Below are 27,597 nucleotides of genomic sequence, written 5' to 3' on the forward strand. Positions count from 1 at the left end.
AACCAAATATAATTCTGTTTTTATTGTTCTACTTCTGCAGTTCCATTAAATAATTAAAGGCGGGGAATTGACTAGTTAGCACTGTGGAAACACCTTCCTTGACTGTCAATAGGCATCCGATCATTAATTACTTACTAGCCTATGCTCTGTAATGATAATGATAATGGGCAAGTGTCCCAGGCTTATGCTGATCAGGCGGTAGAGCGTGCGTTATAATTGGTGTTAGGATTGATGTACTATAATGTGATTCAATAATCAATACAAACGAGTTATGTGCTGTTGCATAGGTCCATGCCATAGGATTATGCTGCTGTGCTGTGAGGCTATTCTTTTTGAATAAATTCAATTTAACTGTGTGCAATAAAGGTTGCAGAATAAATCGCCTGCGACCCCCCCCCCCCCCCCCCCCTATAGAATGGGTCTACAACCTTTGACAACCCAAAGCTCATTGGTTACTGACAAGAGATGAAGAACCTTATTGCAGGGCTCTCAAGTGTCACGCATTCGCCGTGAGACTCACGCATTTCAACAATTTCTCACGCTCTTACTTACTGAGGGAAGATTTCTGCCGAGTTGATATAACTAGTAGTCTCGAGTTATACAGTAAAAAAACTGCCAATCAGAAACATCACCAGCCCCCTCCGTCGCCCGGAATGTTTGTACCAGAACGTTGACAGGTATGGTAATCTCACGCCAAACTTTTGATCCAATTTATTGTCAAATGCAGGCAGAACATACACCAAAGGTGGACTGTTTAAGGCACATAAAGGTAGGCCTACTAAGTAGATCATACTTGTGTGTCTCTAGGTAAGCCTTTCAAACGAGTTGTCCATTGTTAATTAGTTTTCCATTGTCATATTTTATATTTCAATCAACTTAATTTACAAATGTGTCCTGTTAACAGGTCTTATTCACATTAGCTATGGGTCTTGAGTGTGTGTCGATGCAATCTACTTGTTGTGGCAGATGCACTACTACATCTGCAAAGCAGTAAAAAAGAATCGAATCATTCACGCACGGGAACACGTTCAAATGCCCCCACAGAAATTCTCGGCCCACTGACTACCGTTATTCCACAGGCGAAAGAACGTTTCTTTTAACTTCCACATCGAGCGCATAATTTAAGGTCTGGGGATAAATTATTTGGGGGATAGGCAGCATTATTTGGGGGATACCTCTAGTCAAAAATAACGGCCGTAACCCTTAACATTTTCAATAAAAATGCTGCAGAACATTTCTGTTGTGTATAAGCCTAAAACGATATGCTATGAGAGAGAGAGAGAGAAGAGAGAAGAGAGAGAGAGAGAGAGAGGAGAGAAGAGAGAGAGAAGAGAGAGGAGAGAGAGAGGAGAGAGAGAGAGAGGAGAGAGGAGAGACGAGGAGAGAGGAGAGAGAGAGAGAGAGAGAGAGAGAGAGAGAGAGAGAGAGAGAGAGAGAGAGAGAGAGAGAGAGAGAGAGAGAGAGAGAGAGAGAGAGAGAGAGAGAGAGAGAGAGAGAGAGAGAGAGAGAGAGAGAACGTCATAATTGGCCAAACACATGCACAAATGTCTTAGCACAAGGGCTACCTTGTCTGTAAAGGATCTTTTTAGAGGTGATCGACGAAGTCAGAGAGGAATGGTCCGATTTAAATGGAGTGATCTTCCTCAGCCATTCTCAGGTATTCCGTCTATTTGACGAACTTGGTGGAGCTACATGTGCTACTATGTACATTTGAAATTAAAGTTTGGTCTATATTTAGTCTTTCTACAAGTGATGATTTGTACATCAGTAGCAAACTGAGTGAGAGTTCGTGGGTAAAATGGACATACAGTCAACCTCATTGACACCTCTTTCCTATAAAAATCTTAAAATTAAAAAATGTATCTGTAAAACGGTCGGTTTCTACAATTCAAGATGCATGTTTGTCCAGATCTTTGTCAGGTTATTTTTTATTTAGAAGATATCTAGCTAACTGAAGCTGAGTTGAATCACGACAGTTTGGTTGCTAAGCTGTAACGTTACCCACATAAGTCGATGTCGAAAGTTCTCAGAAGTGTAAACAACCAAAATTATCCTTTCAAATGATATCTAGTCAATCTTATGAAAACAGTGTTGTGTAGACACAATAGATTTTTTTGCACGTTTTTATTTCAAGTCTCCAACTTGATGTTTCAGTGAGTGCTGTTGGTCGTGTTGCGTCTTTGCTCCGCAGCTTCACTCGTTGTAAACCAACCAATCAGCGCGCAGCTCATCTAAATATTCATGAGCATACCATAAAATGGAGAAATCCGCTCGTTTTATTCTAGAGCTATTTCACAGGGTTGCGTTAGGGCGCATAGAACAGCACCTGGGCCTTTTTCAGCCCAACCAATATTCGGAGACCTTAAGGAACAGTGTGAAATACCCTATAAAATCAGTCAATGACCCCTTTAAACCAAACCCGGGTGGTGCAGGTATGCTGCAGGAGTCGCAACGGTGGACTCCCAACCCCAGCGTCGCTGTGAGAGATGCTATGGCTGAGGAAAGGGAAAGCTTGCGACAACCTTCATCACCCACCAGCTCAGCTGACACCCTATTGAGTGTGCTTCCGAAGACCATGGTAAAAAATGTAGTACCTCCTCATGACATCAATGTTGTCACGAAAGACCATTAAACCGTTGACCAATATTATTTACATACGGAGCAGTTTAATTTCTTGTTTTCATGGGAAATATAACATGTCACACGGAAGTTTTCTGAGTTGTGATGTTGTTTAAAAAGCTTTATTACCACACCATCAGAATAACAAATACATTAGAATCAGAATCAGAATCAGAATGGGATTTATTCGCCATGAAAGTTTGCACAGACAAGGAATTTGCTTTGGCAGGAAGGTGCATACAATAAACATATACCTAAAATTTAAATATGTGGACTATCTATACTAAGGGTACATAAACTAGCAGTACTAAGTGGGATTAGAATAGAATTAAATATACAATAAAATAAAATATAAGTTGCCGTAAATTAGGGGAGACTGGGGACCGTCGCAACACTTTTTACATTTCTCTCAGTTTCTCAGAGACTATTTGGACTAGACCAACCAAATTTGTATATATCAAACTTGCATCTGTCTGCTAATTACCCATACCATTTAAAGATGATTACATATGACATATCGTTCAAGTATTCATTTGAATGGAAGAAGCCAGATGTTGCAACTGACCCCAACCCAGGGGACAGTTGCAACAACAATCAGGGGCAGTTGCAACATGTTAAAAGTACCTTAAGTTTCACTAATTAACTTTAGCTTTTTGTCTCAATGAGCATAGAATTCTGAAAATAATAACTGTGTTACTATAATATTATCGTATTATTTATTTATACAATAATATTATTGTATTATTTATTTATTTTGTCATATTTATCAAATAACAGTTATTGAGTTTTGTTCATGTGTAAAACATAGGCCTACATAGATTCAGTGTGCAGGTGTTACAGATGCTATTCAATCTCTCCATATTTCACAGGCAAGAATTGAACAATTTGCAATGCAACAAACTTTTATTAAACATGTATTTATTGTACAAAACTGCAACTGTTTTAAAACTGATTCTCTGTCTTTCACTCTCTTATATAGGCTACATAATTCTCTTGTTAAAATGTGTTTTTCCTCGCATATTTATCTTACCTCTTTGGGATTTAACCCATAGTATAAGTCAGCTGCTCTTTTTAAATACTCTCTGAGTTTCCTCTCTTGGTCCTCTGAGAACACTTTTCTGCTGGTCTAGTACCCTGCTCTTGGTAGCTTATTTGATCCCTGGGCTGTAAGGTTCTCTCTTTTTTTATGGAATCTGTATAACGTGGTGTGACAGATGGCAAAGTCCTTGGCCACTGCCCTGACTGACCTGCCCTCATCCCTGATTATATTTGATGCTCGTTCCAAAATATTGAGGGGAACCCCTCTGTTAGTCACCCTCTTCCTCACTCTTGGCATACTGAAAACAAACTAAATGACTTGTTTATGTTGAGAAATACTGTTGTGTGGTCTGTTTTGATATTGCTGCTTAGCTAGGGGACAGTTGCAACAACTTGTTGCAACCGTCCCCAATCAAGCAGCCATGACAAAACATAATGTGCTAGCTAGCCACACTGACATTGACACATGCTAACCATGTCACTTCGAAGTCAACAAAACAATAATTCAAACTAAGTACGTTTTGATTAATTCATACAAACGGTCAGGACAGTATGACAAAAATAAACTTAATGAAAAAATTTACTTTCATACCTCCAAAACAAGTTTTGTCAATGAATGCAGCAGCAGATCTCGAATGTGTCTTCTTTCTTCTTGGTAGTGGGAGGGATCTAACTGTGCATGTGCAGTATGAGTGTCATCACTCTAGCATGTTTCTGATTGGAGGAATAAGACTTGTTGCAACTGCCCCTTGTTGCGATTGTCCCCAGTCTCCCCTACAATATAAAAATACAAAAATACAAATATTACAAAAAATACAAATGTACAAGATACCATTTTGTAATGCAGTGCAAAAAGCAGTGTGTTTTAAGCAAGAAGTCATTAGAGTTAATTAATTAATTAATCCTGTCTTGAAATGTGACACTACTGTTGCTGCATATTCCAAAATAATTAACTAATTACCCTTTAGGCCTCATTTGCCTGACTATGTAAGTCTGGTCTGAATGACAATGTCAGTAAGTATAGTTTGAAAAAGCATCCTTATGACATCACACATGAATAGCTAGGAAACCTTGGATTGGTGGTTTGGAGATCTCCTCTTGTGGAAATCCAAATTGGCTATACAATGCAGACGTTTTTGGGATCGTCATTTAGTAACACAAAAGATGCAGCTCAATAGTTCAATACTTGTTTCCTTTCCCTCACATGCACTTATGCCGCCTGAGGCATGGACAGGGCAGAATAGATTCACCCGTCCTGATGACTGAGCACAGAGAAGAGGAGAAACAGCTGCTGGACGATTGATACACACCCTTACCCACACGTCCACAATGGTTATCAGTCAGATTCACTGTCTGCGATGACCAATGAAGCTGTCTTTTTTGCTTTGTTTGCTGCTTCCGCCGCTAAGGCCTTCTCCCTCTCCAGTTTCCCCTTTTCCCCTTGGTAAAAGTCAGAGTCCACATATCCCGGATGTGCGGACAGCTTGACGTAGACGTCCCCGTTTGTTTCCATCACTGTGTGCACTCTTTGTTTCACACCTTTGGAGAACCACCTACGGGTTGGCACCTCCGCAGTGTGATCGGTGGCCTCATACAGCCCTTCTCCACGAAGTAGACTGATCTTGTACTTGTGCTTTGGGCATATGATGCACAGATTGCCTCCAATCTCCTGCAAGGAACATGAGATTGAGTTGATATGCTGTCTGCGTTTAAGTCCCCACATGTATCGTACAGTATAGATTTCAGCAACCTGGTAAGGTTATTGTGTAATGTTGTAGTGTGTCTAATAGGTGTACAACTGTGTTATCCAAAACCCAGTTACGGGTACCAACACAACAGTATTGAACCGTGGCAGTTGGCCTACATGTTTGGTTTGGGATTAAGAGACCTGGAATAGACCTGGGTTATTTAGACAACCTCTGATTTTGGGCCTTTTGAACATTTCCATTGACTGCAAATAATAACTTGGTGAAATTATTTGTAAATAGTATTTAATCCAGGCCTAGTTGCTAACACAACAGAAAGTGTATTGGTGTCCATGCATGCTTTGTTGTCTAATTGCATCAGACAATTAGATAAATATGTTGTATTATTTAATGAAAACATGTATGATTTTACATCAGGCTTATTTAGCATTACTCACCTCTATATCTCCATTTTCCAGAGGTCCCCCATTATCTGTCAGAAGCAATAGGGGATCAGGGTATTGCAGAATAAGCTGTTTAAGACATGGTACAGTAATAATTTGCTGACTTGACGCAGCCATGAAGACGCCACAGTACATGAAGGCAACATCCTGACATAAATTAATCAGTATAGGTGCTCCAAAAGCAATATTTTACAAGACTAGGAGACTAGACTGCACCCCACACTGAATTCTGCAGTAGAAGCTCAGTGGATAATTGAACTTTGGTGAACAAGTGCCTTTTTCAGCTTGCATCCAGCCGCTGAAGATCATATAAATCACACTGGGGCAACTCAGTGGACTGAAAAAGACTGATTAGAGGAAACTATATTATTGGTAATCTGGTACTCACGGTAGCAGTGGTAGTCCAGGGCATACAATATTCCCTGGTGATAAACCAACAGTATATCTCTACCCTCCAGTGTTCGGAATGATCGTTTTCTCTTTATCAGATCATCCTTCTTCCCCACAAAATGTAGACCTTCCATTGGTTCCTTCATCTCCATGGACAACTGTTGTGAAAATGTTAGTATTTGTCAACTTTTAACATTTTACTGGGTAAATAATCCAAAAATCTTCAAACAGGGAGATAATATTAACCTCCATTGATGAATTTTGGACTCCAATGTAGGATATAAAAGTTTCACAGATTTTGTGTTTACTATAAGACTTAATACTGTTGCAAAGTCAACATACGCACATGTCCATGACATGACCAATAAGATTTAGCCATGAACTGATTATTTAATTATACCAGACACATGAAAAATAGTCACAGAGTAACAATGTCCTTGGCATTGGTAGTGGCAGCACCAAAAATATCTTGTTGCAACGTGACGGAATTATTACCCTTAAGACCGTTTCATGTATTGCAGAGCGGAATAATGAGCCCATCAGTTGATGCTGCGTAAGCACACTGACTGTGGTGACAGCAGAAGCTATGCCACATGTCTATAAGCCCCTGGCTAAACAAGGGCAAAGCCATGAAGCCATGAAGTAGCAAGCAACATATTTGGTGTTGTAGAAAAAATCATAGCTGAAGCAACATAGAAAGCTATTGATTTTTAGGACAAACATTTATGATCTGAAAAAATATCTCATATTTTAATAAATTAGCTTCCTTTTTAATCCTTCTCTCTCTCTTCAATCTATTTTTAGTCATGACTTAAAACAAATTTCTGTGTTCGTTTTCACAAATGAATAAAATTATGTTGAATATACAGTATGTTGAGTCTTTACCGTGGCAAAAGATGATCTATCCCGTAGCTGTAGCGATGAGTAAGCCTTGGGCTCTTGGGTAAGGAGGTCTCATTTACATTATCTTTTCCCTCAGACCCAGTTCAGTTTGTCCTATCAACACATCAGTTCCTCTGGAGTGGCTACAGTGCTTATCTCTATTTCACAGTCAGACCAGAATGTTCTATGTAGGAAAGGAGGCTTATTGTGATCAGCATTTTTGTATATCAATTAATTAACCTATTTAGCAGTAGTTTTTGTCTGACAGGGTTATACAACATTTATTTTGATGATTTTAATGTTTTTTGTATACATGTGCAATCACAGTAAGCTTTTTATTAACTTATATACTGTATATATTTACAAAATACAGTTTCCAAAAATAAATGTTATGTACAGTGAATAAATAAAGTACACTCACGAGCGGAACCTTTCTTTCACTCCATAAGGCCGTATCGGACTCATATCGAGTCGCATTCGAGTCTGAAACCTATAATTTTGACGTAAGCAACATCTGCATTTGTTCTATCTTGTATTTAAATACAGTGATTTGATTATGTGTATCACGTATATAATGCAAATTTGCATATCAGATATTGTGACCATAAATGGTTGGCATATAATAGGCATTGTACACGGTTTATGGCCAGCCGTGTATCAATGTTGTGCTATGTTAGTCAGCAGCTAGCTAGCAAGCTAACCACCGTGACTGAACAAGAAGATGAATTAACCATTTTAGTGATGCCTGTTTATGACAGTGTTGTATACAATGTATTTCCTTTAGTTTCAATTGAATGTACGCGTAACAATCAGGAACAGACTGTTAGCAAACTCTCAAACACTGCAGATTATTTTTTATCTAGCTGGTTACTTTTTCCCAGCTACTAGGGCAAGTCAACGAATTGCCCACTCATCAACCCCCATAATGTGGCTTCAAGACTTTTAACGGCGATGGCTAGAGAGGGCATGACACAATTGTGTTATCCCCCATCTGGCTCAAACAGGGTATGGCACTCCGTGCGTGTGGTTTCATCGTGTTCCGTCGCCTGGCCCTGCGTGAGCCTCCCCCTGCCAACATCGAGTTCCTCCTTCTGCAGACTTCCTACGGAGGGCACCACTGGACCCCACCCAAAGGTGCGGAGGCTGTAATAGCTTTAGCCGTGGGTCTATGTTGCTCCGTGTCAGCACCAGATACTAAGACTTAAGACTATATGAAAACCCACTTTCACTTGGTAATGACTGAGCTGAATTATCATTGGGGCAGTTTCACATGGCCAAAGCGTAATAATTCAGTTGCGAGAATTCCTGTTGTACTGAATGATTCCTATGTGTGTATGTGTGCATTTGCCCCCCCTCTCTACACTTGGTTAACTCCACACCCTATCCTCATTCATCTCTGTTCAATAGGCCACGTTGACCCTGGGGAAGATGACTTTACCACTGCTCTGAGGGAAACCAAGGAGGAGGCGGGCTTAGGGGAGGAGCACCTGCGAGTGATCGATGGCTTCCTGCACAACCTGAAGTATGAGGTGCGAGGGAAGCCCAAAGAGGTGTTGTACTGGCTGGCAGAACTGAAAGACCCCAAGACGGTGGTGACATTGTCAGAGGAACACCAGGACTATCGTTGGTCCGGGCTGGACGAGGCTTGTGCTCTGGCTCAGTACAAAGACCTACAGGAGACTCTGCAGGCAGCACAGCGCCACCTAGAGGCCACAGGGTGGAAATAGTAGGATTGTATTCAGTCACGTTAAAAGGGGAAAAATGTAACTGACAGCACTCAGCAACAGTGCTGTGTTTACTTAGTGTCAGGGGATTTCAGAAACAGAAATCGGAGGGTCTCTTCTGTGTTAAGATCTGATTCTGCACAGTCTGGTACTTGACATATAAGTCATATGAATGTTCAAATATACTGGAAGATGTGGTCTGCTGTAGGCAAGTGCACTGCACAATATGACACATGGATTGAAATTAAATGCTGACAGCTTGTGACATTATTTACATACATTATGTGTTTTTTTCTGTAATCATTGACAGTCTCCAAAGATGAAAAGTTCCACATGACAATCTTAGCCATGAATAACACTTTAAATGAAATTGTTTATGCAAAAATATAATCAAGGTATGGTGGTCCTTTTTTTGTCCTGCCAAACACCTACAACCCATATGCTGTGTAGCATGGAGTATTGTGCAATAACACTTATGCCAACCCCTATGCTGTGTAGCATGGAGTATTGTGCAATAACACTTTTCACCAGAAGGGGTAGACAGAGAAGTGGTTATTGAAATGCTAAAAAGGTACATGACTAGTTCCAACCAGGGTGCTGTACAACCAGTAACCAATTTAATGTTTGGGAAACCAAATGAGAGATCTTTAGACAATGGAGCTTGAATAATACTTCCAAATTAAAACTGTCTTTTATCATGCAATTAGATGAGTGGCTAACCCTGGTGTTAAACAGTGTCCCAATTCAAGAGATCCACTTAATGTAGGATGTGTTTATAGGCATACTAACTTAATGTACTTCTGAGTTTCTTTTTGTTGTTTGTTTTCATCCAGGCTTGCACCAAAGAAAATGTCTCTTAATGACCAAATCAATAAAAGTTTGCATTAAAATCGAGTGCAGTTTCTAAGTAAAACAAAATGAAATGGGCGCAAGACTCAACTCAACTTAGAAGCTCAACTTTTGAGTCCCCTGTCAACAAGTTACTGAGCACAACATCAGAGGTCAGTGTTGACAAGACAAATTCACCACTTCTCAACCAGGTTATTTTTACCATATAAATTTTATACGTGATTTTTGCATCCTCACAACACAAAACGGAATATGAAATGAAACAAAACTACAAACTCAACAACGACTGCAGCATTAACATCAATGGTCGTGGACACGGGTACGCAAGTCCTCTTTTAAAGTCCATATGTGTGACCGTTTTCAGCCATAGAGGGGAAAAGCATCAGGTTCACACTTCAAAACCACACACACACGCTCACACAAAAGGTTAAAGGAATAGGGGTTCTTCGCTGGCCATCTTAACAACACAACAACGTTGTGTTGAAATGTCTTGTCAGCTATGAAGAATTTTTCCTTGTTGAACGTCATTTCTGATGAAGATCTACTCGGGAGCGGATCCGACTCCTCGTCCATCATCTGCACGCAGAAACGGGATCTGTCAGGAGGGGCCTCCACACTCCTCAGTGGCTTCCTCTCCTTTATCTCCTCTCATGCTAGTGCACTGAACTGAAAACAAGTGTCAAATCAAGGCCTTAACTCAAACTCACAAATCTTTTGCATCAGTGGTGATAGGTAGCTTGGAGGTTAGCCAGGAGTCGACTGTGTTGCTGGTTAAATCTGCATCAAGAAACATAGATTTTTTACGGAAAGACTATTGGTATTAGACCCTATTCGCTCGCAGTGTTTACTATAGGAATCTAACGATAGTATACAAGGAAGGAAGCCACTTCAGAGGGATGGAACCTAACAATGTCTTCTTCCTGTTGCGGCCCAAAATCTATGACATCATATCCTGAATTGTCCAGTAAATGAGGGAATTCCTTGTCCCATCTTTTCTTGTCAACAACCTAGTCTCAACGAGCGCTCCATTCAGCTGAGCCACAAGATAAGTATCCTACTTTGGATTCTCTTGTTTTCATAAAAAAAAACAACAACAACAAAAACAAAGTTGACATCCTAGTTACTCCAGCAATCCATTTGCTCCAAGGTTTTTTCCATGGTATGAAAAAACAAATGTAATTTCCTTTGCGTCATATCCATTCCAGGCGATGATCTCCACTAAGTATTTGACAACCTTGGGTTCCACTGTAAAAAAGCACGCAGACACACACATGCACACAAGTGAAAACTGACTAAATTGTAAGGATTGTGGTTGTCTGAGCTTAAAGCGTTGTAATTTACTCCTATCTGTTCAGTAGCCTGTGTATTCTGTACCAGTGTACTGTCTTACAGTGTACTGTAAGACACTTTACACTTGTCCTTGTTACAATGCAATTACATAAGCGCTGTGTAATAGGTAATGTAATGTAACCTGCACTTATATGCAACTGTGTTGTGGAACAACCTGAAATTTGACACTGCATCTATATTTGTGCCACCAAGCACAACTCGGAGCATCACTCTGCTCTTGCACATGGTCATAGTAAGGCTCTCGTCAACCGGTGTATTTGCACATGTAAAATTACTGTGCAATTACTGCTAATGACTGTTTTGCATTGGGCCCAATGCAAAAGTATTGTACTATATATGTCACTACATAAGTCACTTTGTCACATTTCCTGATACACAGTATTTATTTGTGTAACTCATGTTATTGCAGTATAACAAGAGCACTAACTGTAAAGTGTGACCTCAAAGACAAGCATCCTGTCAGCATACTGACACAAACCCTCACGGCACTACAATAAAAGGTCACAGGTTGCATACTGTAGACAGTCTAACTGGTGATTGGGGTTTGGAGCTGCTGCTAAAAGCTGTTCAAAGTGGACGCTGCAGCTTCTTCTCATGAGTGTTGGGCTAAGGGGAGCACAAACAAGTGTCAATGAATGAATAAATGAATGTCACATTCATCGAAGCGTAGACGTATACCATATACGCTACTTTTGATCAAATTAAAAACATACGGCGAAAGGTCATACATCCTCTAAAGCACAACAATGTAAAGTGAGATAAAATCATGGAGGTGGGGGGGTAACTTGATTAAAATGAATTTCTCATTATTAGCAAAAGGCCTCAGAGAGACTCCGACATAGGGAGACAAAGTATGTTTATAATAACAGTGTATCATATAGCAATATGTATAGCACTAATAAAAGCAAATTATGACCAACCAATAGTAAAGTTTCCGTCTATTGATTGACTGCATACACTGAATCCTTGACCTTTGACATTCACAGTGAGAATTCAACAAAAAGCCCTAAGGAGGCAGAGGGGCTTGCGAAAAGTTTGGAAAGTAGAGGATGGAGGGAACGAGATAGAAGAGAGTGAGAAAGAGAAACAAAAGGACTCAGTGGAGGAATAAAATGGTGTACCATGGGTTTGGTGGTTGGAGACTTATCAGTTCATGCTCTCTGTGTACACTCTACACCCCCCCCCCCTCCCCCCAAAAGAAAAAAAAACTACCTAGAGAAACGAGAATGAAACATCAACATTGAGGAGCAGTTTGTGTTGAGTTCGGTTCAACTTCTCTCTCGCTAAAGAGTCTATGGAGGCCCTGAGGTTTAGAGGCAGAGAGAGGTGGAGCAGGAGCAGGGGAGGGAGGTAGGGTGAGGGAGTCGAAAATACTGGTGCACTCCTCTATGGTTCAATTTTTGGTAGGGATTAGGACCCCCCTCCCCCCCTTCCTGGCTCTGTTGGAGGATCGGGGTTTAAGGGTCAAAAGTGTGTGTAAGGGGGGTAGATGGGTCTCAGGGCAGAGTTTGTGTTGGTAGGTAAGTTGATTGCATCGAAAGCGGACAGACAGGCTGACTGACCGACAGAGAACCAGGCAGACACACAAGGATGCTCACAGTTGGAGTGGGTAGACAGAAAGACAGGCAGACCAACGGATGAGGCGAGATCAAAGAGCCACCAAGGGGTTGACAGAGAGTGGCAGAGAGACAAAGTCGGCCAGTCAGAGGGACAGACACTCACCAACACAGTGAGTCAGCCTTCCACATATATTTAGGCAGACAGACACACACACACCAGCCATGTTAACAAGTCAGAAAGACAGATCTGGAGAGGACAGAGAGGAGGGATGGGGGGGGGGGTTAAAGGTGTGGCTCAAGGGGCAATCCAACCAATCGTCATCATCATCAAGACTCCTCGTTGCCGGAGTCATCCTGGTTGTCGTAGCGGCTGGTCCCTCCCTCTCCTCCGCTGGTACCCCCCGCCTCGCCCCCGGACTCCAAGTCGCTTTCCTCCTCCTCCTCCTCCTCTTCCTCCATGTCGTCATCGTACAGGTCATCGTAGAGCAGGTCAGAGCTGCTATCCTGGGAGGGAACTCTTGTCTGGACGCAGTACTCAGCAAGCGTGGTGGGAACCTTGACACCGTCACGCTCGGCCTCCGCCGCCGTGGACAACACCTGCTTCCTGTGTGTGTGGAGCGAGGAGCGGGGGGATTACATGTACTGTGTCACATGTGTAGGTACTGTAACTGAAGTTGAAGTGGGTGATTGGAGTGGGTAATTGGAGTTAAAGTACAATTTCAATTTGCTTGAAATTGTACTGTTTTCACTAATACTGTTTGCATAAGTATTATAATACATGTAGTGCATAACAATAGGCATGGGCATTAGGTCATGTTGTGTGTATCTGTGACTACATTGACATGCTGCCTCATATTGTATTAACAACCTAAATAAAACTTAGTCGGAATAAAATGCACTCAGATAAACACCTAATGCAGGATGGAGTAAACCGATTGGAGCCATTCTGAATGAAATTTAATTTTGAATGAAGGACCTGGTGACAATTTTGACAATTTGTTCAACAGAATAATTAATTCAGGTTCTATGTTATTTGAGGGAGTTACATGGGAAATTTACATGAACTGTTTGTCATTCATTCAGCAGGTCAGTGTGTGCATCTGGAGAGGGTACCTGATGATCTCTGCGTACTCCTTGTCCTTGCCCTTGCTGTCTCTCCACTTGCGGAACATGACGGAGGCGTCTACGTTGGCCGGCGAGAAAGTGTTGGGCTCGTTCAGCAGAGAGATTACACTCAGCAGGATGGTCCTGTGCACACACACACACACCGACACACCAAAGTCAAGGTATACAGTTACATTTACATTTAGTCATTTAGCAGACGCTCTTATCCAGAGCGACTTACAGTAAGTACAGGGACATTCCCCCCGAGGCAAGTAGGGTGAAGTGCCGCACAGTTGCCACACAGTTGTAGCACTCCAATGCAAACTACAGACTGCTAGGCCACTAACATTTTATGTTTACTCATTTGGCAGATGCTTTTACCCAGCTACTTTATTTAGCGACTTGCAAACAGTACACTAACCTGACCATTGTGAACGCAATCATCAATCCTTTCACAGGTTCAGTTTATCCAGTTTGACAATTCATCTGATCACCTTATCAACCAAGCATACAATAATAATCTCCACAGGAAAGTCACCTGTGTTGACTATACTTCATTTAAAGCCTGGTAAAAGGCCTTCAAAAGGTTTGGTATTTGATTAATTTAGAGATTTAATAGTAATAAGTAAGTAGCACAATAGTTACAAGATAATTCAAATGTTAACCCCGTCTATAGAGTAACTACTTGGTAATAACATAATCCTATGTCACTAGTATGACTGACCGAAGTCACAATAATTGTTACATTTACTCTACGACTACATTCGTTCTTTTAACAGCTAATGCTTTGCTTCGTATGGTTCTCACTTAATAAAATATACAGTTAAAAAAGTACAATTAGAAGCATAGGTAGACAAAAACATAATTGGAGCCGGATTTGCTACTGTAAGTTACCTGACATTCTGGGTGGGGTTCCACCTTTCAGAGGGCAACTCTCCGCTTTGGGGGTCGTCAACAGGAGGGTGGAGGATGGAGATGCACACATCACCGTTCTGTACAGCAAAACCATCAGGAAGTTACTAAAATGTTTGACTGCTCAAAATTACCGAATTCAATACAGAGTCAACACTGTTCCACGACTACGCAGCTGACCGGTAGTGAACACTGCAGATTCCTACCTCGTAGATGTTGGGGTGCCACATCTTTGTGAGAAAACGGAAGGTGGGCGGGGAGTAGGGGTAGTCGATGGGAAACTTGATGTGAGCCTAAGAGTAGGACACAGGTTTACACCTATCAAACATGAGGTTCTTCCATCACACAATAGAAAGAAAGAAATATTGGTGGACCACATTACCAACAACCAAACCCTATTTATTATGTGTTTCATTAGCAGGGATTTCGTTTACCGGAGCTAGAGGATGGTGGCAGAATGAGTACAATTAGTTGGACAGTTTGATAAGTACTATCCATCTTGGGAGCTTCTCTGTCCAAGAACAGTAGGACTAGGACCTATGATGAGGTGCCTTTAAGGTCAACATATTTATTCAGTATCAAAATGAATGCCAATTCAAAATGAATTGGCATTCACAGTGCATGGGAAACTCTTTGAATTGGCACTCAGTGCATGGGAAACTATTTTCTTAAGGGAGGTCACTGGTCTGACTCCACTCTGATAAGACTATGATTGCATCAAAACATGAACTAGCCAGAATGGGTTTTGTCTTTGGTATATTCTAGTACCTTAAAGTTTGGCACAGTCTATTTTGACCTGAGACATTGAACAACCTTTCAAAAAATTGTAGAAGAACATACAGATCCTTGTACTTATCTGGAAATAGTACAACAATATTTGCTTACTAGACTTTGCTTACTTCACTGACCTATATGATCTCTACTTAGAGAACACTCCTTTAATTGATCCTGTAGCCATAAGCCAAAGTCAATGGCCAGGATGTGAGCTCTTTTATAGTGCTAATGATGCTAATGTCAACTAGCCTAGCCTAGCTTAATTGAATAAGTCCCTCATGGGAAACGGAGACGAGTCTCATCATGTTCTCTCTCCCTCTCTCTGCTGAGGTTCCATTTATATCTGTCTGTGAATAAAAATAGCACACAGCGATCATACAGAGAGGCAAAAAAGCTGGTCAAGGAGAGGGGGCAAGAGAATCAGAGAGAAAGGAAAGTGCAAAGTTAAAGAGGATAAGGAAAACGTATAAGTGCAATGGTAAACCAAGACTAGCTTAATATGATATATTTATAGAGAACAGACTTCTACACTGTTGCTTGTTAGGATCACACAGGTATGGTTTGAAAACCAGGCAGCTACACATCAGCAGGTGCACCCCCCCTCACACACACGTTTCCATTGTTAAATTGAACTTACCTTAAAGTAGCCTCCCTCATACAGTGTGTTGGGGGGACCAAATATTGCCACCTCCCAGTTGTACAGGTCTGACTCCTCCACCAGAGTGATGCGGAAGCCCTCCACTGGCTGCTCCTGCAGAGACTTCATCTCCATCATCAAGGCCTTCTGGGAACTAGGAGTCGCTTGGTGAGCCATGGCTAGTTTACTACTTCTCACTAGTGTCAGGAGAGTAGGGAAGTGAAAAAGAGTATCAAAGAGGGAGGAAGGTGGATAAAGATAGAAGGCCTATACAGGGGTTTAACTGGGAAAGCTAAGATAGGGGTGGTACAAAAATACAAACTAAAAAAATAATATACAAAAATATTACACCCCAAAATATGCTTTTATCTTCAAATATAAATCGTTTGGATCCAGGACGGGTTGTGCTCTTTCAAAGAGCAGTAGGTTACCCCCTGAAACAGTGCCTGCATTTTAGATGTGTGTTAACCTACTTAACAGTACACTGGTGGTAAGAACACAGCAACACCATTAAGAATTCGGAGTAGGACAACCAAAGCCTATCATGTAGCAAAAACTACAGGCCTTGACAGCTGATCCTAGACAGCAAAGTTGATGAAAATCATTACCTTAAGCTGCGCAACAACACGGTCTTAGCACTTATATCAAATTGCTTGAGGACGTTTTTTCCTGTTGCAACTGTAGTGGCATGTACACATTTAACTAATTGATATGTCCAGTCAAGCAAAAGTGACTGCCACAAATGATCTTGTTCACTGAAAGATTTTTTTCTGGTCGTCGCGCTGTATTTCTCTTCAGTGGGCTGTTGATACTTGGCATGAAGAAAAATAACAACGTTAGGAGATCCCGTGAATCATTCTATGGGTCAAAACTCTACAGGCGAATTGCTTTCACTGACATTTCTCCGTCGCTCTGAATCGGACTAGAGCCCAGCTGATCCTTGGTTGTTTATGTTTGTTTATCTGCTCTCTTCTGGCAGCCCCAACTTCTCCACACGTCAGCTAAACCCAACCGAGGAACTTCGTTACAAAAGAGAAGCTTTTATTCTCCACACCATTTGCTAACAGCACCTTGTCAAAAGCGAGATCTGTTCTTTGTCAAGCTAACTTTCGAGAAAAAGATATCCACATAAGCTTAACGCTTACGAACTAGAATGCATTTGATCGATTTTTATTTTCATCCTATCGATGCTTCCGGCTATCGTTGTGCGTGTCTGTTGAACGAAGTTACGTATCTAGACTAACGTTCAACGTGCGCGCTCTCAGCATTATCAAAGTGTTCATGCAGTGTATGAACTGCCACTGCACTAAATCCACATTTTGTACTGTTATGAAGTTATTATGATTTAGTCTTAGTTAAAATAATTTTTACATCAATCTACATTACATACCCCATAATGACTAATCAAAACATGTTTTTAGTTTTTTGTCAATGTTTCTATAATATAAAACAGACCGTTATACATCACTGTCTAAAATTCTAAAAAAAATCTCAGCCATTAGGTTTATTTTGATCTTCCTTAATATGTTCTTGGACTCTTGTGACAAAATAAATGACTTGCTACGATAAGTTGCTACGGCACACAACTGACTCTACAGTTCACTGTCGCACAGTTCACAGTGAAGATCATAAAAAAGGGATTAAACATTGAAAATTCCTTCGAGCAATGAAATGAAAGAGGTTAAGAACCAAATCAAAAGTTGGCACTGTCTCTTCGCCCAGTGAAGAAACAGTGCAAGAAGAGCCTTGGTCAGGAAGTTGACCAAAAACAAAATGTCCATGGAGCTTCAGAGATCCTATGCAGAGAGGGGAAGACCTGCCAAAGTGACAACTGTCTCTTTATCAGTCACGGCTTTCTGGTAGAGTCGTTAGTCAGAAGCTCCCTACACTGCCAAAGCTTTAATCGCTGCCCGAAACCTCTCTGAAGACTCATAGGCTTATATACAGTATAGAACCAGGAGCCCTCCAATCCTATATCATGTCATGAGCTTGATACAATTTATTTTACAATTGTGTCTAGTTCCGATGAAACCTTAAGCTACGGACAAGCAATTTCTGTACTCTACATCAGACCATATGTGTAATGTGTTTCATTAACAAGAGTTCAGTGATGGAGGATATCACATACAGTGTAACAGACTCTAAAGGCAATGCATCATAATGTGGTTAGCCTGTGGATGATGTTATAACAGTGTTGGGGGGGGGGGGGGGGGGGTTTCAGTGAAATCTAATGGCAGTAAATGGCTTGATTACATTACTCTACCACACTGAATGAAGCCTAACAGACATTTGTGTGTTTTAGATACTACTGCATCTGTTTAAAAGGGGTCCCAGTTACATTTTGTAATTGTTTGATTCGGTTAAATTTCTTAAGATTTATGAAACTCTACAGCTACATTCTTTGTCTCTTTCATTCTTTTGTATGTTTTATCGATCTAGATTTGAATTGATATAGTATGGTCATATACCGTAAGTCTTGAAAATGTAACATACAACTACAATACAAAGTGCTACAGTTGATACAGGTATTTTGATCATATTGACACATGTTGCTACATAAGTATATGGACCATAGTCTGGGTCTTTTGATCTTTTCTTGAAAATAGATATATTGAACATGGTCACACTTTCTCATTCTGCAGCATCCTAGCACTCCATCACCAGTAGATCGACCGTCTCATAAATTATGCTCATATATGAGCATAATTTAACCCATACTAACCCATTTTATATACTATACAGTAAAATTAACCAAAGTTTACTGAGTTTTGTTATTTCCATTGTTAATGATATAATGTAATGGCTCCCTATTTTAACGTTTTCTATGTATTTTGTCAGAGGTTTAATAAATGATATAAATAATTAAATGTTCTTCCTCTGTCGTCATTAAAGTGAAAAGGTTACGTCAAACAGGAACTTAAGGATTTATCTTATTGTTATTACTGTTTTTGTATTTTATGTTTTTTCGTTATTGTATTTGTAAACTGTATCTGTAACTATGTTTCTGTATTTGTGACCTGATTGTTCATTAACAAAAAAACAAAAACAAAAAACAAAACAGGAACCAAAGGAAGAGAGGCTGACATTTCAAGATGGCGTCGCACGATGAGGCAGGAAAGAGATTTCGGTTTCAATAAAACTTATTTTAGGTACGACTTCAAAGACGGTATCTCGGCGGGCAGGCGTAAATACGTTTTCGGGGAAGCAAGACGGAGCACATACAGGTAAGAGGGTCCGTGATGTACATTTGGGTAGATACCTTAAGGGGCGGTGGCACTACCAGAGTGACACAGAGAGGTAGAGGGGAGTGAACGGTCCACATAACAAAACAGACAGTGCGAGGCCACAGCTGGCTAAACTAGCTAGCGAACCACGGACTAAGCATTTTCTGGAATTGGCAAGACTAGCTAGCTAACAAGCTAGCTTCTTGACAGTCTAGCCAAGTATATTAGTCATAATTCCTGGCGAAAGTGGAACCTATCTTGGGTTAATCGTCCAGGAAAGTCTTTATGCTAGATATCAAGCTACGCAACCAACGTCGTACGTAGCTTCTGTACATTCTGTTCAACATTCATTTTGGCCGGATAAACGAAACTTTCCAAATAACTAGTTAGCTAAAGGCTACTTTAGTATATATTATATTGTGCAATCGCAGTGAGCAATAATGTTTTGGGTTGATAAAGTACGTTGTACAGATAATTTTGAATAAAGCGTTAGTACTAGCTAGTAGTTTCGGTTAACAGGCAGGGGCTAGTAGCTAGCGCAGCTAAAAAAGATGTAGTTAGCTTAACTTGACTAATTGAATAAATTGGTATGCCTACGTGACGTTTTGTAGGCTAGCAAGTTAGCTAATATACCTGTTGTTGATGGCAACATAAAGCGAAGTAGCTATATAATATACGTTTCAATGAGTTGGCTAGCTAGCTAAAATGTACAAACTGTACCTTACGTAATTCACAGTCCTCACATGATGTTTACGCAAAATGATGCACATTGTTACCGGTATGCTAGCTACGTTTGATGTAATGCGTTGCCTTTGAGGGTACACATCATTTTAAACGTTATTCGTCCTAAATATTGTATTACGGTTCCACACTTGAAATGACTTGACGGCACAGACTAATACTAAGAGTAGTTTATCTCACATGGTCAGATTTGACACTTGATCTGCTGTATTTGATGGGCCTCCGTTTGAAGGCCTTCATTTAACACACTCACACCCACTAGCCCTTTTAATCTGCGAAGTCAACATTTCATTTAACATCCATCGTATTTGTATCGCCATAGAGTGGTGTCTATAATCTTTCATTTCACTGTAATATAGTTACACAACAGTGGTGGGTTGATGCAGTGGTGTGTAGTGCTTACATTTTTCTCATTTTAAAAGCCGACCAATCTCTGCTAGTTTCTGAACCCTGTGTTTCTGACTTCAGAGTATCTAAATGGCTGCAAGGAAGTCTGGAGCAGACACCTACAACAATGGTGAGTGTGTCTGCCAGTGTCTTTCCTCTTTTTCCTTCATAACATTCACTGTCAGGGGCGTCACCCTGTGGGCAGTACATATCAAATACTGTCAGATAGCAGATTTCACTATTGTTTTGGTCTAGTTTACCCTGCTCAGTGGGGGAGAAATGAAGACAAAACATCTTGAATCTGATGCTTGTGTTTGTCGCAGCCCAGTTACTTACCATTGCTGTGCGTTCCCAGGACCCATCAGCTACCTTGATGATGTTCCCTTCAAAATCAACGACAAGTTCCGCTGCCCTGCCAAAGTTGGGCTGCCTGTTGGCTTCTGCCTGCCCGACTGTGGCTCTGTACTCGCAGACCTGCAGGTAAGTTTATCTGTCAGACTGCCGCATTGTTGCATTGTTTAAAGTAGGTTTGGTCATTCCCTACAAACTTCTCCCCCAGGGCCATCTGTATCTATTAGCAGTCTACTCGTTTTTGCAGATATTTAACATCATGTGCATGTCAGACCGGTGGGGAATTATTATTTTTAGGGCCACTGTAAGAGTAGCTTAACTAGTACTGTAATTCAACAAAGTTGGGCCAGCAGTTAACTGTCCCAATAAGTGAAGTTTTGAAATGGTGTGTTTTTTTTTTTATTGTCCCTGTCCACAGTACGATTTTTCCCTGGAGAGGCGAAGTGTCCGTTGGGGGCTGGAGCTCACAGAGGCCAGAGCGGCGGAAGCTCGGGCGGTAGAAGCGGCGATCGCCAGGGCCGAGTCCGACAGCAGGGAGGACCCGTCCCCCATGCAGGACGGTGGCGGGAAGAGGCCCCGGCCAGCTGAGGAGCACGACCCTCCCCCCCCGGCCCTGAACCCGGTGCTGGCGGGCTTGCGACACAACGCCATCCTCACGCCCCTGCCTGCTCCCAGCCTGGCCAGGCAGGCCCAGCCCAGCCTCCCCCAGCTGCAGAGACTCAACCTGGCCGACTTTGAGCGTGAGGAGGACCCCTTCGACAAGCTGGAGCTCAAGACGCTCGATGACAAGGAGGAGCTGCGGAGCATCCTGCAGAGCCAGCCCCAGCCGCTGCCCCCCGCGTCCCCACCCGAGGCCATCCAATCTGGGCCGACCTCGCGTGGCAACAGCCCCTCTCCTCCCGCTGCAACCACCAACACCTGCCTTCCAGCCAAAACGGGGTATGTTCACAAACCCAACGGCCTTGTAGCGCTGCTGGACATGGACAGAAGCAGAGGGACGCCCGACGCAGACGATCGTCCCTGCAACATCCGATCGCTGACCTTCCCCAAGTTGTCGGACCCTGGGGACTTGTGTGATCCCGTCCTGATGAGTTGTAACCTGAACCCCATCTCTATCCCCTCACCGCGCATCCTATCTAACGGAAGCCCCCCGGCCCTCCAAAAGAACGACATCATTGGACGGCAGGAGTTGCACAGTCATACCCAAAACGGGGCACTAAAGCAGGTAAGTTATGAAGAAGTCTCTTATTCTACCCTATTGCAGTTCAATTTCAAGACAAAATTGAAGTATTTATTACATATATGTAAGGTGCAGGTGCCTGATCCACTCAAGCTGAGCATCTCAGAGGACAGGACAAAGAATACAGGGATGAAGGGCAGTTAAAGTGTCACAATATGGGAGGGTGACAATCAACAGCTTCGCAAGCACAGAAAGAAGACGCCGCATTCATGGCGCTAGATAGCTCTTTGTTGTCGTCTTTAGATAGGGCTCCGAGAAATGGCCTTTACTTTCCTCCTGTTTTCCTTGTTCAAAGTTGCATGGCATTATACACTTTGGTAACATTGTGACCTGTGATCTACTGTCACAGACATGTCCTAGTCTTACAAATAATTAATTTATGGCTATGCAGGCATAAACAAGCTTCAGCAAACAGCATAACGACAGTTTATCAATGCAACAAGCGACATCATTCGTAGATAGACATATTTCTCTCCTGGACATTACCAAGGGTCATGTTCTCATGAGCAAATATAGCAGGGTATAGATCAAACAATGTTTCATATATTCAGAACACTCAAAACAGTATAAGTAATAAAGTAATCATTAGTTGTAATCTTTCATTATTGTTAATTGATCAGTGGTTTATGACAGACCTCTTTAGTTAGAACAAATACAAAAACACTTTTTTTACATCGGTCTTGGTCCATCAACAGTTCTCCATTTCATCATTAAGCCTGATATGGGTTCACCACTTCATCCAAGTAATCTCTGCTCTCGTGCTTGTTTCCCTCCTACCAGACCCACGCAGTCCCAGGCTCTGGCCCTGCCCCTCTCCCATGCGGAGGGGGCCTGCTCAGCCTGTCCCCCAGTGAGCGGCAGTGTGTGGAGACCATCGTGGGCATGGGCTACTCCTACGAAGGTGTCCTCAGAGCCATGCAGAAGCAAGGGCAGAACGTGGAGCAGGTAGGCTCCCCTACAGCGAAGAACGTCTGAAGTCGTCTGTGACTTGTGTGCGCGCGCGTGTGTTTGACCAGAACTGTGAAGGACTGGGATTTCAACCTTCGACCCCTAGAACAGTTCTAATGACTGAATTGGATTTTGATGCATTCATTTTTGCTCTGTTCTTTTTAGTGTTGCACTGCCACATTATCAGACTTCTATAATAAGTAGGGATAATGTACAGCAAGCCGGTCATTTAGGTAAAATAAACCCTGACATGACCTTGCTGCTTGCCACTTACTACACAGTGTCAGGCTGGGTGTCACCCTGACCTCACCTCTGATATCTGGAGTTGCTGGACGGAGTCTCTGCTTGATGCGTTTCACGCCTCATTGTGGCTTGTCACATGTTGAAGAGTAAAGGGTCAAAATGTGGTCCGATTCGTTCTACAGATAAAAGTTGGGTATGAAAGGGAATTGTGAAGCATTGTTCTTTCGATTCTTGATCTCCTGAGGGCTTCTCCTCACCTCTGGCTTGTCCTCCTCCTTCCTCACCTCTTACTCTTTCTCTGATTTACAATAATCATGGAAGAGTAGGTAAGAGTTAAGACTTTCATTTTGTGTCAAATGTTTGCCTTGTTATTGATTTCATTCATTTGCAATGTTATTAAATATCTATTTCATTTTCATGTACTTTGACCATTCTTGCTCTGATTTAACCCATAGAGTAAAATACCTGCAATTCCAGCCTGTTTGGTTAATATGAATACACTGTTCAGTGTACCCCTCTTCCTTTAAACGTAGGGGAACAGTTTTGGTTGTTTGGTCAACATTAAACCCATTTCAATGGCGACTTAATAAATAAATCAATAATGTACATTGTTGTTATATAACTGCGTCCATTGCAACCTAAACTCAGTGAGGAAAAAGGTGAATTGGGTGCTCTTTGGGAATATTGATGTTGACGTTTCTGTCTTTATTGTGTAATAATGTAGTTTTAATGATGATATTGTCGCACTGTCTGGTAAAATACAGACAGTTCTTTGGCTCTAAACACTGAAACACTTTTCTGTGCGCTTCTGATTCGTGATTATTTGCTGTACCCACTATATGCATGTCTATGGGTAACAGTGTCAGGTAAATTAATACATTTTACAAATTAAAACAAAAAAACACCGCAGTAAAAATACACAATGGAATTCAACTGGAAGTAGTTAGCTCTTCATTCCTTTTTTTTTTTTTGCCCAACATTCTAATCAGCAGACTCAAATTACAGTTTATTGCCCCTAACAAAAACTGTCCTCATGGTGTGTGTGTGTTTTTGTCTCAGGTGCTGGACTACCTGTTTGTCCACACTCGCCTCTGCGAGCGAGGTTTCGATGCCACGGCCGTGGAGGAGTGCTTGGAGATGTACCAGTGTTCAGAGGAAAAGGTTGGTTGTGGCAATTCAACCTTGGCCATGCCTCGAATCAGTACAAATACAACACAGCAGAGCCATGTTATTCATTCTTTTCACATGATGCACTAAGCAGTTTATCGCTGGTGTGGGAGACTGACAAAATCCAATTGTTAGGAGATCCTGCTCTTTCCCAAATTCTCGTAACTTATTTACAAGCAGCTACTGTTCTCTATATCCTTGAAGTAAAGCCAGCCCTGGCCTGGTAAAGTCTTTACACCTCATACCACTTTTTTTTTTCTTAAAGAAAATGGGTTTTCATCTAATTTTACATCCTCGTTACACTCTCTGTTCCCCGCAGGCCTTAGAGTTCCTGCAGCTGATGTCGCGCTTTGGCGAGATGGGGTTCGAGCGCGATGCCATCAAGGAGGTGCTGCTGGTTCACAACAACGACCAGGACAAGGCCCTGGAGGACCTCATGGGTCGTGCCACCGCCAGCTGAGCCACGCCCTCCTGTCAGGTTCACACAGGCTTCCTCCCAGTTCCGTCCACTACAGACGCCTCGCAACGCCCTGTACAAAAAGTGTGGCTTCTATGTATCTTGCTTGATCTGGCTAAGACGCGCACACACACAAACGATGAACGAATCAGCACTTTTGATAGGACTGTGTGCCTCGAGTGAAGAGGGAAGCGTGAGAAATGGGCTCCTGTATTTCGTGGGGGTTTGGTCTGTAGTTCGAAGTTCTGGGAATCCATGCCTGCTTTTTCTTTTTTTTTTGCTGAAGAATGCTGAGGTGTATGAAAAAGACGCAACTAGAAGATGAAGGCCATTTGGTCCAAAACAAAAAGTGGCTAGTGCTGGAAAGGGTGTGGCTAACTCTGTGGGGCGTAAGGGGAGGGGCCTAGTAGACCCGGACTGGGAGGGGCACAAGCCTGTTTCTTTTGACAGAATAGTCGGAACACTGACACTCCCAGCTAAAAAAAGCTGCCATCTTCCGCTGCTAAACGCAGGCCCACAAATTAGCGGCGTTACAAGGGGGGGCCAGGAGACTCTTGAAACTGACTGGTCAGTCAGCCAACGTAACCTGAACCTGCTCACCGTGAAACAGAGAACTGACTTAAGAAGTGCCCACTCTGTTATTGTGGCAGATGTTTTTTTCACGGCCCTCTCCCTCACCTTTTCTCACCTCATCTCATTTTTTGTCTTGTCCATTGAGAGGGATGAACACGCTTTCTTATTTTTTGAATTTCTGGGTCATCTGATATTTTCTTTCTTTGCTTTCTGTTTTAGGAACTGCATTTTCAGAACCATAAAGATTAATAATATTACTGATAACTTCTATTTCTGCCCCGGTCGATTCCCCGCACTGGAAAGGACGCAAACGCCGCTGGAGAGAGAGAGAGAGATGGAGAACAAATTTGACTGGAAATATGAAACAAAAACGATCTGAAAGTTTGCATATGATCCATTGACGGTGTCAAATCTGCACAGGCATAAAACACACATCACAAACATAGATTATTGATGAAAGTACACTGACACTTGATTTCTGATAGGACCTTTTGGGGGTTTTGAAGTGAATAAGATAAACATTTAAGTTTGGGTTGTTCTGCAACCAAACTTCTGTGCAATAGAGATGTTTGATGATGTATGACTGACTGGTACCTTTAAGACCCTGTAAACATTGGAAGATTGTGAACAATGAGTCTTAAAATGGATACATGGCTGGAGAAATGTAATATGAAAAAGTTTGCTATATATTTTTCTTTTCAGTTTATCACAGTTTAACGCTACACTAACTTAAAAATGTAGTTTTTCCCATAAATAGTTTGTCCATCCTGTTACTCTCTGCTTATTTCATATGGATGTGTGTTTGTGTGTTCCCTAATTGAAATGACAAAAGCATTCTCTAAAAATAGGTCTTATATTTTTAATCAGTAAGAACCTAATGTCACCTGTGTTTAATGGGTGTCATTTTAATTTCCAGTTATGCACTGTATTGCTATTTTGCCCTCCATAGATTCCTTTGGACTACCAACCTGTCCAAATGAATCGATAGGTTTTAAGTGCCATGAGACATCATGTGTGAATAAGTTCTGGTGAAGTATGTTGCCCAGTGTGCCCTACCCAAAGTAAATGACCAGGCTAGCCAAATTACCATTATACGTGAAGGTAAGAAACTAAAAGGATTTTAAAATGTGACTGTCTTGAACTCACTTTCATAAAGTAACAAATTGAGGACTGGATGATAACGCGGTGCCGGGTCAAATGCAAAATTAGGCACCATGATGGAATATTCTCTAATATCCAACAAAGGATGTTTGTTTCCACTAATCAGAATACCTCGGAATAGAAAATATAACAGAAAATAGTTTGATAATTAGGTTGCTGATATTTTGCCAATACGGATGTCAGAGATATGTTTATGTATGTCACCTATGATCTTGGCAATGAGTGCCACTTATATTCAACAGGACCACACTGAGTGCCCGGTGCTATGAACAGAAATGTCTTACCACGGACATTGTAGCAATAACTACAATGCTCTCACAGCTTGGACTTCTCAAAACCTTGCTAGAACTGTGTTGATGTCCTCTGGGAAATTGCACCATCACAGCACCATAAAAGAATAAAAGCGCAAGTTTTTAGTTTTAAAATAAGGACAATCAAACGGTCCCTAACCAACTTGTGAACAGGAATTCCCAAATCTTGCTGGGTCAACAGTGGGTATGGTAATGCCCTGCACATTTTTTGCATTCCAATTGTTTTTTTTACCTAACATTACTGTGTTGTGAGGAAATCCTAAGGCTCAAATGCTTACAACATCCATAGGAGCACCTGGTCAGGTTTCATATTGTCACACTATAGGTTGTTAAGGCGTTTGGATGTTCCATGTCATCTTAGCTATGCGGTTACATTGTAAAGCCTGAGTGGTAAGAAGCAAATGTGTACCTAGTGATTTCACTTAATTATGATTCTGTCAGTAATGAGCATTTCAGTCTGGTACTTTAAAACTTCCTTCCATAGATGGAGCCTTTGGTTAACACGGTATCAAATGACACTGTCAACCCATTATATTACTGTACACACAGTATGCACTTCAAGTTAGGATTCAGCCCACAATCTATGAAGTTGAAATGTCCACCTCATTGTTAGTCAAACCTTAGACTGCCTACTTTCACATACCTTACGTAGATCTTGACAATAATGCCCAGAAGCAAGTTGGCAGAACTCAAACCTCCATGTCTTACAGATCTATTCGGGAGTGGAACAGGAGGTTATGGCTGGTATTCATTAGCCAGTTGTTAGACTTCCTCAAGTGTGTTGACTTTTTTTATCAGGAGAAACTT

At 41.6% G+C, this 27,597-nt stretch overlaps 4 protein-coding genes across 7 annotated transcripts; 2 read left to right on the plus strand and 2 right to left on the minus strand.

Annotated features, from left to right (window-relative positions):
* Positions 1-2,652: 2,652 nt before the first annotated feature.
* On the minus strand, positions 2,653-7,200 carry rfesd (Rieske (Fe-S) domain containing). Of its 2 annotated transcripts, XM_062457597.1 has the most exons (5): positions 7,082-7,200; positions 6,195-6,354; positions 5,801-5,835; positions 4,968-5,326; positions 2,653-4,431 (listed from the first exon to the last, which is right to left on the minus strand). In XM_062457597.1, exons 2-4 carry the CDS (start codon positions 6,346-6,348, stop codon positions 4,994-4,996), a joined length of 522 nt encoding a protein of 173 aa, XP_062313581.1. In that variant the 5' UTR covers positions 6,349-6,354; positions 7,082-7,200; the 3' UTR covers positions 2,653-4,431; positions 4,968-4,993. The 2 variants fall into 2 exon arrangements, with proteins under 2 accessions (XP_062313581.1, XP_062313571.1); XM_062457587.1 differs by lacking the exon at positions 2,653-4,431 and having other exon boundaries at positions 4,532-5,326.
* A 309-nt stretch (positions 7,201-7,509) lies between these two features.
* On the plus strand, positions 7,510-9,692 carry nudt2 (nudix (nucleoside diphosphate linked moiety X)-type motif 2). Its single transcript, XM_062457622.1, has 3 exons — positions 7,510-7,581; positions 8,083-8,212; positions 8,486-9,692. The coding sequence occupies exons 2-3, from the start codon at positions 8,086-8,088 to the stop codon at positions 8,803-8,805; spliced, it is 447 nt and encodes a 148-aa protein (XP_062313606.1). The 5' UTR covers positions 7,510-7,581; positions 8,083-8,085; the 3' UTR covers positions 8,806-9,692.
* A 151-nt stretch (positions 9,693-9,843) lies between these two features.
* Positions 9,844-17,197, minus strand: ube2r2 (ubiquitin-conjugating enzyme E2R 2). The gene is made up of 6 exons (XM_062457610.1): positions 16,596-17,197; positions 15,988-16,184; positions 14,783-14,869; positions 14,559-14,656; positions 13,674-13,808; positions 9,844-13,164 (listed from the first exon to the last, which is right to left on the minus strand). The coding sequence occupies exons 2-6, from the start codon at positions 16,162-16,164 to the stop codon at positions 12,888-12,890; spliced, it is 774 nt and encodes a 257-aa protein (XP_062313594.1). The 5' UTR covers positions 16,165-16,184; positions 16,596-17,197; the 3' UTR covers positions 9,844-12,887.
* Positions 17,198-19,073: 1,876 nt separating this feature from the next.
* On the plus strand, positions 19,074-26,088 carry ubap1 (ubiquitin associated protein 1). Of its 3 annotated transcripts, none has more exons than XM_062457634.1 (7): positions 19,074-19,211; positions 20,421-20,469; positions 20,695-20,819; positions 21,109-21,915; positions 22,711-22,875; positions 24,181-24,282; positions 24,608-26,088. In XM_062457634.1, exons 2-7 carry the CDS (start codon positions 20,430-20,432, stop codon positions 24,746-24,748), a joined length of 1,380 nt encoding a protein of 459 aa, XP_062313618.1. In that variant the 5' UTR covers positions 19,074-19,211; positions 20,421-20,429; the 3' UTR covers positions 24,749-26,088. The 3 variants fall into 3 exon arrangements, with proteins under 3 accessions (XP_062313618.1, XP_062313636.1, XP_062313627.1); XM_062457643.1 differs by lacking the exon at positions 19,074-19,211 and adding an exon at positions 19,284-19,527; XM_062457652.1 differs by lacking the exons at positions 24,181-24,282; positions 24,608-26,088 and having other exon boundaries at positions 22,711-23,729.
* Positions 26,089-27,597: the final 1,509 nt, after the last annotated feature.

Source organism: Osmerus eperlanus, chromosome 1 (genome assembly GCF_963692335.1).
Source record: "Osmerus eperlanus chromosome 1, fOsmEpe2.1, whole genome shotgun sequence".
Taxonomy (NCBI): domain Eukaryota; kingdom Metazoa; phylum Chordata; class Actinopteri; order Osmeriformes; family Osmeridae; genus Osmerus; species Osmerus eperlanus.

What these genes read in the sequence shown, in the direction of transcription:
- rfesd (XM_062457597.1), bottom strand. Translation starts at nt 6,348, where the DNA reads ATGGAGATGAAGGAACCAATGGAAGGTCTACATTTTGTGGGGAAGAAG. An exon ending in CCTGGACTACCACTGCTACC is followed by an intron (nt 5,836 to 6,194) that starts GTGAGTACCAGA and finishes TGCTTCTGACAG; the next exon opens with ATAATGGGGGACCTCTGGAA. An exon ending in TGGAAAATGGAGATATAGAG is followed by an intron (nt 5,327 to 5,800) that starts GTGAGTAATGCT and finishes TGTTCCTTGCAG; the next exon opens with GAGATTGGAGGCAATCTGTG.
- nudt2 (XM_062457622.1), top strand. Translation starts at nt 8,086, where the DNA reads ATGGCACTCCGTGCGTGTGGTTTCATCGTGTTCCGTCGCCTGGCCCTG. An exon ending in CCACTGGACCCCACCCAAAG is followed by an intron (nt 8,213 to 8,485) that starts GTGCGGAGGCTG and finishes TCTGTTCAATAG; the next exon opens with GCCACGTTGACCCTGGGGAA.
- ube2r2 (XM_062457610.1), bottom strand. Translation starts at nt 16,164, where the DNA reads ATGGCTCACCAAGCGACTCCTAGTTCCCAGAAGGCCTTGATGATGGAG. An exon ending in ATGAGGGAGGCTACTTTAAG is followed by an intron (nt 14,870 to 15,987) that starts GTAAGTTCAATT and finishes TCCTACTCTTAG; the next exon opens with GCTCACATCAAGTTTCCCAT. An exon ending in AACCCCACCCAGAATGTCAG is followed by an intron (nt 13,809 to 14,558) that starts GTAACTTACAGT and finishes GTGTGTGCACAG; the next exon opens with GACCATCCTGCTGAGTGTAA.
- ubap1 (XM_062457634.1), top strand. Translation starts at nt 20,430, where the DNA reads ATGGCTGCAAGGAAGTCTGGAGCAGACACCTACAACAATG. An exon ending in AAAACGGGGCACTAAAGCAG is followed by an intron (nt 21,916 to 22,710) that starts GTAAGTTATGAA and finishes CCCTCCTACCAG; the next exon opens with ACCCACGCAGTCCCAGGCTC. An exon ending in AAGGGCAGAACGTGGAGCAG is followed by an intron (nt 22,876 to 24,180) that starts GTAGGCTCCCCT and finishes TTTTTGTCTCAG; the next exon opens with GTGCTGGACTACCTGTTTGT.